The sequence below is a fragment of the Dendrobates tinctorius genome, unplaced genomic scaffold, assembly GCF_039654945.1.
Source record: "Dendrobates tinctorius isolate UK_male_01 unplaced genomic scaffold, ASM3965494v1 ptg000009l, whole genome shotgun sequence".
Taxonomy (NCBI): Eukaryota; Metazoa; Chordata; class Amphibia; order Anura; family Dendrobatidae; genus Dendrobates; species Dendrobates tinctorius.
This window is the reverse complement of record NW_027361677.1, coordinates 2,862,201-2,871,469: the sequence shown is the minus strand read 5'-3', so window position 1 is coordinate 2,871,469 and position 9,269 is coordinate 2,862,201. Positions and strand designations below refer to the sequence as shown.

General features: G+C 51.1%; 1 protein-coding gene across 3 annotated transcripts in view; it reads left to right on the top strand.

The window, feature by feature from the left end:
• The first annotated feature begins 533 nt into the window (after positions 1-533).
• Positions 534-9,269, top strand: part of TSNAXIP1 (translin associated factor X interacting protein 1) — a 72,033-nt gene continuing 63,297 nt past the window's right edge. Inside the window, exons 1-3 of one of the 3 annotated variants that reach the window (XR_012233440.1) lie at positions 534-823; positions 4,424-4,493; positions 6,459-6,568. Coding sequence is in view for 2 of the 3 variants with exons in the window: in XM_073581749.1 (XP_073437850.1) it covers positions 786-823; positions 4,424-4,493; positions 6,459-6,568 (218 nt within the window). In the remaining variant the exon portion in view is untranslated. Of the gene's footprint in view, positions 865-4,423; positions 4,494-6,458; positions 6,569-9,269 lie in introns of all 3 variants that reach the window. The other 2 variants (XM_073581749.1, XM_073581759.1) reach the window with 2 other exon arrangements.

The following is a 9,269-nucleotide window of genomic DNA, read 5'->3' as shown; positions in this document are numbered from 1 at the left end:
CTCCACAGTCTGCAGCCCCTCTCTCTCTCTCTGCCCCTCCACAGTCTGCAGCCCCTCTCTCTCTCTCTCTCTGCCCCTCCACAGTCTGCAGCCCCTCTCTCTCTCTCTCTCTCTGCCCCTCCGGTCTGCAGCCCCTCTCTCTCTGCCCCTCCAGTCTGCAGCCCCTCTCTCTCTCTGCCCCTCCAGTCTGCAGCCCCTCTCTCTCTCTCTCTGCCCCTCCGGTCTGCAGCCCCTCTCTCTCTCTCTCTGCCCCTCCGGTCTGCAGCCCCTCTCTCTCTCTCTGCCCCTCCACAGTCTGTGGCCCCTGTCTCTCTCTCTCTCTGCCCCTCCAGTCTGCAGCCCCTCTCTCTCTCTCTCTGCCCCTCCACAGTCTGTGGCCCTGTCTCTCTCTCTCTGCCCCTCCACAGTCTGTGGCCCCTGTCTCTCTCTCTCTCTGCCCCTCCAGTCTGCAGCCCCTCTCTCTCTCTGCCCCTCCGGTCTGCAGCCCCTCTCTCTGCCCCTCCACAGTCTGTGGCCCTGTCTCTCTCTCTCTGCCCCTCCACAGTCTGTGGCCCTGTCTCTCTCTCTGCCCCTCCACAGTCTGTGGCCCCTGTCTCTCTCTCTCTCTGCCCCTCCAGTCTGCAGCCCCTCTCTCTCTCTCTCTGCCCCTCCACAGTCTGTGGCCCCTGTCTCTCTCTCTCTGCCCCTCCTGTCTGTGCTCCATTCACAGTCTGCAGCACAAGCTCCGCCCACCGGCCGCGTCCTCGGTTACCAGGGTAACCCCGTGTACACTCTCCGCGGCCGCCATGGAGCCTGGTGCGGTGTCCGTGCTGCCGCGCACCAGGTACCGCAGTGTGTGAGCGGCTGTGGCGGGTCTTGGGGCAGGTAACATTGGATAGAGGCTGCGGCTTCTTCCCCCGGGGAGGAGGCGCCACATGACACAGATCTGGTAGAATGGCGGCTGGAGGGACGTGCGGCCCCGGGTGTGTCCCGATCTGTCATCAGAAAGCCGCACTATGGACCCTGCCATCAGTGTGAACGGGGCTGCTCTGTACAAGCTGCTGGTTCCCAGCCATCACCCACTTAATCAGACCCCAAAAATGTGTCATCTGTTTAGATCTATAGTGGGGGTCTCTGGGATCTAAAAAAAAAAGAGAGGAAAAAATAAAATACACTGAGTGTTTTTGTTTATTTTTATTATTTCATAAATAATATTTATTATTTATTTTATTATGCATTTTAAACAAATACAAAACAGTTTAACCCTCTGAATTTTGGGCACTTCATGTACGTGACGAGATCACCGGGGTCAGCAACTGGCTGCAGTGGTCGTGTCTTCTGGCTGTGCGAAACGTCATCACCCAGGGACTGACGGGGTCCACGGAGCGGAACCGGTGTGTCCGGCGTTAACTTACAAGTCTGCTGTCCCTCTATGTGACTGCACGTCTCCAGCACCGCACGCTGCCAGGATCCACCGGTGGCGGGATCAGGCGGTCACGAGACCCCCAAGTATGTGATTTCCATACTTCTGGCCACATTCCAACTAGACTTGTATTGAGCGAGGCCGGGCACGTCTAGTCTGAGTGTGGCCGAGAGTACTCATATCACATACTTGGGGGTCACATGATCGCCTGCTCCCGTCAGTTTAGGATCTTGACATTGGCACGCTGCAGATTTTAAAAAAACACTCAAATTTGGTCAGGACCGAAAAAAAAAATATTAGAAATCTCCTTGCTTTTGATGGTACTGCAGAACGTAGCTTCTTTTTGGCAGCAAAAACGTCATGTGTGCACATAGCCCTAGGCTCGGGTGATTCATTATCACATTTTTTTTTTCTATTTTTATAAGAAAATTGTCAAACGACTTTGATAATGAAGGACATTTCATGAAACGTTATTTTTAGCTTCGCAAAAAATGTGTAATGCCCTGGGAGTACTTAAGCCTGACCTATTCTTTGTAGATATAATCTTGAATAATCCGCCAGTGACCTACAATCCATCTGTCAGTAGAAAGGAGACATGGGGGGAAAAAAGACGGATTTCTACATTTCACCTTCCCGGTGGAGAGGAATAAAACTACAGAATAAATGATAAGTGTTACTATGGGCGAGGGAGGGAAGGGATCTAATCACCGAGCCACTAATGATACATTATGTATAGTGATGAGCGAACGTGCTGGGATAAGGTGTTATCTGAGCATACTCGGGTGCTAACAGAGTGTCTTCGCCGTGCCCGAATTATATGTTCAAGTCCCCGCGGCTGCATATCTCGGGGCTGTTCAATTCTCCGAGGTTGCATGTCTCGGGGCTGTTTGAGTCTCCACGACTGCATGTCTCGGGGTTGTTTGAGTCCCTGCGACTGCATGTCTCGGGGCTGTTCGAGTTCCCGCGGCTGCATGTCTCGGGGCTGTTCGAGTCCCCGCGGCTGCATGTCTTGGGGCTGTTCGAGTCCCCACGGCTGCATGTCTCGCGGCTGTTCAAATCCCCGCGGCTGCATGTCTCGCAGCTGTTCGAGTTCCCATGGCTGCTTGTCTCACAGCTGTTCGAGTCCCCGCGGCTGTATGTCTCGGGGCTGTTCGAGTCCCCGCGGCTGCATGTCTCGGGGCTGTTCGAGTCTCCGCGGCTGCATGTCTCGAGAATGATCAAGTCCCCGCAGCTGCATGTCTCACAGCTGTTCGAGTCCCCGCTTCTGCATGTCTCGCGGCTGTTCGAGTTCTCGCGGCTGCATGTCTCACAGCTGTTCGAGTCCCTGCGGCTGCATGTCTTGCGGTTGTTCAAGTTCCCGCGGCTGCATGTCTCGGGGCTGTTCGAGTCTCTGCGGCTGCATGTCTCGGGAATGCTCGAGTCCCCGTGGCTGCATCCCCGCGGCTGCTTGTCTCGCAGATGTTCGAGTCCCCGCAGTTGCATGTCTCGCGGCTGTTCGAGTCCCCGTGGCTGCATGTCTCACAGCTGTTCGAGTCCCCGCGGCTGCATGTCTCGCAGCTGTACGAGTCCCCGCGGCTGCATGTCTCACAGCTGTTCGAGTCCCCGCGGCTGCATGTCTCGCAGCTGTTCGAGTCCCCGCGGCTGCATGTCTCGCAGCTGTACGAGTCCCCGCGGCTGCATGTCTCACAGCTGTTCGAGTCTCCGCGGCTGCATGTCTCGGGAATGCTCGAGTCCCCGTGGCTGCATCCCCGCGGCTGCTTGTCTCGCAGATGTTCGAGTCCCCGCAGCTGCATGTCTCGCGGCTGTTCGAGTCCCCATGGCTGCATGTCTCACAGCTGTTCGAGTCCCCGCGGCTGCATGTCTCGCAGCTGTACGAGTCCCCGCGGCTGCATGTCTCACAGCTGTTCGAGTCCCCGCGGCTGCATGTCTCGCAGCTGTACGAGTCCCCGCGGCTGCATGTCTCACAGCTGTTCGAGTCCCCGCGGCTGCATGTCTCGCAGCTGTACGAGTCCCCGCGGCTGCATGTCTCACAGCTGTTCGAGTCCCCGCGGCTGCATGTCTCGCAGCTGTACGAGTCCCCGCGGCTGCATGTCTCACAGCTGTTCGAGTCCCCGCGGCTGCATGTCTCGCAGCTGTACGAGTCTCCGCGGCTGCATGTCTCGCGGCTGTAAACATGACCTTGCAATAGATTTTTGGGGTCTGTACGATGACGGTTGTACCAAACTTAAACGGAGCTTTGTTATAAAAAAAAAAATTGGTTTATGTCGGCTTCTTCTGAGACCGATGGATATAGAATGGGAGGTGATAAAAGCTCCTGGGGATGTAATGTGGAGGCGTCACTATATTGTAGGTAGACATCGGAGTGGATCTATTAGAAGGGGTAGGGTTGCCCCCTTTAACAGCTCCACTGTCCATTGTAAATTACACTGCCTACCCAGACCGCTGCTGTTCCTCCGATCCTAGTGCTGTGTCCCTCCCGGCGTTCATGTGACATTATTATATCACCTGACTGTTGCAGCCAGTCAGCAGCTCCTCATCAGCTGCTGCTATTGGTATTACATTTGTAAGTTTTCCAGTAGTGGTGAGCGAGAGTGCGCATAGAAGGTGTTATCGAAGCACGCTCGTGTCCTAATCTAGTATTTTCCGCGTACTCTAAAAAATACGCTTGAGTCGCCGCTGCTTCATGTCACCCGGTTGTTCGACAGCTGCAACACATGCAAGGATTGCCTGACTTTTAGACAGTCCTTGCATGTGTTGTGGCTGTCAAAAAGCCGCGTGACCTGTAGCCGCGTCAACGAGACCATAGTATTTGAGCACGCCGAAATGCTCGATTAGCACTCGAGCATGCTCAGATAACACCTTACCCAGGCACACTCGCTCATCGCTTGTTTCCAGGTGTAAAATATTGATGTCTTCTTAGAGCAGCAGGAAGGAAAGACGCTGCGGTCATCAATGTTCTTGCTAAAGGGCTTAACGCCAATATTGGATTTATTGCTGCCCTTTTTTTTTTGTTTTCTTTAGGCTGCATTTTCCTGCGATTCCGACATCAAGAAGCGATCCGGGAGAAGAAGCCCAAGCCAAAATGAACACCGTAAGCTACATTGCAAAGAGAAATATTTGTGTAAAAGTCAAGTGCCAAACGAGGGATTTCCATCTGTTAAAGGGATTCTTCAAAATAATATATTTTTTAGATACCCCTTTAATGAAGAAGAAGACTGTTAGAATTCGGGGTCCCAATTATCCTGAAAATGAGAGGCGCTGGTTTAGCGATATGTCTCCCTGGTGTCCCGAGCGCGCACTGTGCGGGAAACGTTGGCTCCGTAGGTGAATCGGGTTATCTGTAGTTAACTGCACGGCTATGATCGCAGCTGTGGAGGGAAAGCTTAGAAGAGGACGCAGCACTACAGCACCTCTGCGGCTTCCACATTCTCATTAATGAGCAGGACCCCCATTGATCATAAAGAGATACCATATCCTAGTGACATGCTACGAAAATAGCCCTTTAAGAGGGAGTCTGGATTGTAGTTCTGTGAAGGTTCCCGTGAAGACAGATTCCCTATGCTTTTTTGAGCATGCTCATGGCGTAGGGAGCAGTCAACATTTTTTGCCTACCCGTTCCCTTCCACTGGTATGTTCATGTGGTATACACAAACAAGGGAGTCTTTCAGCACAAGACGACTGTTCAAACAAAGCACAGGCACTCGCTGCCCCCCTTGTCGCAGCTAAACAGTTCTGTGCACCTTCCCACTTAATTGTTTGCCATCTATCTCTGACCCCTGTAAAACCAGAGCTGTCATTCAAGGAAGAGAAGCGAGGAGATCGATGGACAATAAGTAGGTGAGAAGGTGCACCGAACTGCACGGCTAGGATGCACAGTGTCTGTGCTTTGTCTGAGCAATCATTTTGTGCTGACAGATTCACAATAAATCCATTCCTCTCTCAGTTTTGTACAAAGGGTCCATTGCTTTCACTGTTTCCTCCCCGTAGTGGTGAACTTGTGTCTGTCTCTATGTGACATTCGGATCCCCACAACGATCATAACGTGCAAAAAAAAAATAATTAAAGTGCTGTAATGCAAAGATGCAACATCCAAAACTTATGAAAGTCTATAAGACGTCTATAGGGTATGCACAAATTTATATAGGAACCACTTTGTGAATCAGTGCTCCAGGGGTGTATGAAACCAGGAGGCCCTCCCTATCATATCCATATACTACAATGCAACAAAATCCCTCAACTTCCCTCATTCCGCCGCTCTTTTCCTTTTTGCTCTACGTCGTTCCATTGCAGAGATATTCACATTTGTTTCTTCTGGAGGGCAGCATGTGAAATCTCTGCTTTGCAGTGCAACTTAGTCTTCTCTGGGGGTTTGCGCTTTCACCCTTCTTTCCCAAATGCTGCCAATCACAGCTCGACAGCTGATCTAGCAGTCTATCAATCTCATACTCTGCGTAAATATGATTGAAAGCACAAGCCCCAGAGAAAACTGTGAAGCAATGCTAAATTGGACTGCAAAGCAGAGATTCCACATACTGTGCTCCAAAAGCAGCAAATGTGAATATCTCCGCAATGGAGCGACGCAGCGCAAAATGGAAAAAAGTGGCAGAATCAGGAGACCTCAGATTATTACATTGGATGCTAGTGTGGTTGATATAAGGGCTACGTTCCCTACGACACTGTATAGTCCACTTAAAATGCATTTTGGGGGTGATGGTTTTTGTCATGGATACAATTTCCGACTCGTCCCCAGATCTCCTGACCTGAACTAACGGCATCATATCTGACTGTGAGACTGTTAGTTCTGGGGTCAGGAGACCTGCGGGTCTAATGCAAACCAGAAATTATGGCCGATATTCGGTCACGTGAAATTGACGTTAGGGACAGACGACGTGGCCAGTGCACGGTGCCGAGCCACCTCCGCATTCAGGCACCACGCGGACGCTTTGTGGCATTGGACACTTTTGCTTGATTTCTGCTTCTAAACCATTTATATAGATTTGTAGGATTAATTTTATAAGACAACATTTCCTTTGCTTTTGTATATACTTCTACATAGAATCTCATAAATTCAGCCATCGGTAATCTGTCTACCTGGCCGGCATATGGAGCAGGACAGACCATTCAAAAGCACAAACCATGTACGGCATCTGATCTACGCTGCGCCAGGTCAGTAGAGTGCTTTACCCTGATTTTACACCCTCCAGTTTACTGGGGAAGTATTAATGAGGACCCTTCACTTGCCATAAATAAATATATATATATATATATATATATATATATATATCGGAATAATGATATGAAAATAGGAATACCTACCTTAATTTCAACCTCCAACCAGATACCTAATCAACGTGGACCGCAGACCAGATCCTTAATATTTGTATTTATTATGCATTAATTCCACAGCGCTTTACAGACATCATCATCACTGTCCCCGATGGGGCTCACAATCTAGATTCCCTATCAGTATGTCTTTGGAGTGTGGGAGGAAACCGGAGAACCTAGAGGAAACCCATGCAAACACGGGGAGAACATACAAACTCCTTGCAGATGTTGTTCTTAGTGATATTTGTACTCACGTGCTCCCTGCACCTGTTTTGCTCCAGGCACCACTTGCTCCATGGGTCTTAACCCTAAACACAGCCAGTACATTGTGTGTACTCACAGTGGACACAAGACAAAGAGCGACGGTACCACCTGGATTCTCCTTAAGATAAATCATCAATATCATATTAGTGGGGGCCGACACCTGTCCCCCTCCCTCATCAGTTGTCTATGGGTCACCAAATTGGGAGAAGTCCCAGTGAAGTGAATGTGATCTGAACTGCAGTACCCAGGAACAGCCACTAGACGGTGTATTCACAGCTTCATAAAAGTCCAAAAGTGATATAGTCAGCAGTGGGGACAGCAGGGATCTGTACTGGGAGCAGTGGGGATGCAGGGATCTGTACTGGGAGGAGTGGGGACTGCAGGGATCTGTACTGGGAGCAGTGGGGATGCAGTGATCTGTACAAGGAGCAGTGGGGATGCAGGGATCTGTACTGGGAGGAGTGGGGACTGCAGGGATCTGTACTGGGAGCAGTGGGGACTGCAGGGATCTGTACTGGGAGCAGTGGGGACTGCAGGGATCTGTACTGGGAGTAGTGGGGACTGCAGGGATCTGTACTGGGAGCAGTGGGGATGCAGGGATCTGTACAAGGAGCAGTGGGGACTGCAGGGATCTGTACTCAGAGCAGTGGGGACCGTAGGGATCTGTACTCGGAGCAGTGGGGACAGCAGGGATCTGTACTGGGAGGAGTGGGGACTGCAGGGATCTGTACTGGGAGCAGTGGGGATGCCCGGATCTGTACTGGGAGCAGTGGGGACTGCAGGGATCTGTACTGGGAGCAGTGGGGACTGCAGGGATCTGTACTGGGAGCAGTGGGGACTGCAGGGATCTGTACTGGGAGCAGTGGGGACCGCAGGGATCTGTACTTGGAGCAGTGGGGACTGCAGGGATCTGTACTGGGAGGAGTGGGGACTGCAGGGATCTGTACTGGGAGCAGTGGGGATTATTATTATTATTATTATTATTATTATTTATTGTTATAGCGCCATTTATTCCATGGCGCTTTACATGTGAGGAGGGGTATACATAAAAACAAGTACAATAATCTTAAACAATACAAGTCATAACTGGTACAGGAGGAGAGAGGACCCTGCCCGCGAGGGCTCACAATCTTCAAGGGATGGGTGATAATACAGTAGGCGAGGGTAGAGCTGGTCGTGCAGCGGTTTGGTCGATCGGTAGTTACTGCAGGTTATAGGCTTGTCGGAAGAGGTGGGTCTTCAGGCTCTTTTTGAAGGTTTCGATGGTAGGTGAGAGTCTGATATGTTGTGGTAGAGAGTTCCAGAGTAGGGGTGATGCGCGAGAGAAATCTTGTATGCGATTGTGGGAAGAGGAGATAAGAGGGGAGTAGAGAAGGAGATCTTGTGAGGATCGGAGGTTGCGTGCAGGAAAGTACTGGGAGACGAGGTCACAGATGTATGGAGGAGACAAGTTGTGGATGGCTTTGTATGTCATGGTTAGGGTTTTGTAATGGAGTCTCTGGGCAATTGGGAGCCAGTGAAGGGATTGACAGAGGGGAGAAGCTGGGGAATAGCGGGGGGACAGGTGGATTAGTCGGGCAGCAGAGTTTAGAATAGATTGGAGGGGTGCGAGAGTGTTTGAGGGGAGGCCGCAGAGCATGAGGTTGCAGTAGTCAAGGCGAGAGATGATGAGGGCATGGACTAGGGTTTTTGCAGATTCTTGGGTGAGGAATGAACGGATGCGTGAAATATTTTTGAGTTGAAGTCGGCAGGAAGTGGAAAGGGTTTGGATATGTGGTTTGAAGGAGAGATCAGCGTCAAGGATTACTCCGAGGCAGCGAGCTTGTGGGACTGGGGAGAGTGGGCAGTCATTTACTGTAATTGATAGGTTCGTAGGGGGGGTCACGTGAGATGGGGGAAAGATGATGAATTCTGTTTTGTCCATGTTGAGTTTCAGATATCTAGTGGAGAAGAAGGATGAAATAGTGGACAGACATTGAGGGATTCTGGTTAGTAGGGAGGTGATATCTGGTCCAGAGATGTAGATCTGTGTGTCATCAGCATAAAGATGATACTGAAAGCCATGAGATTCTATGAGCTGTCCCAGGCCAAAGGTGTAAATAGAGAACAGCAGGGGCCCTAGGACTGAACCTTGTGGGACTCCGACAGATAGGGGGCGAGGTGAGGAGGTGTTGTGTGAGTGGGAGACGCTGAATGGGGATGCCCGGATCTGTACTGGGAGCAGTGGGGACTGCAGGGATCTGTACTGGGAGCAGTGGGGACTGCAGGGATCTGTACT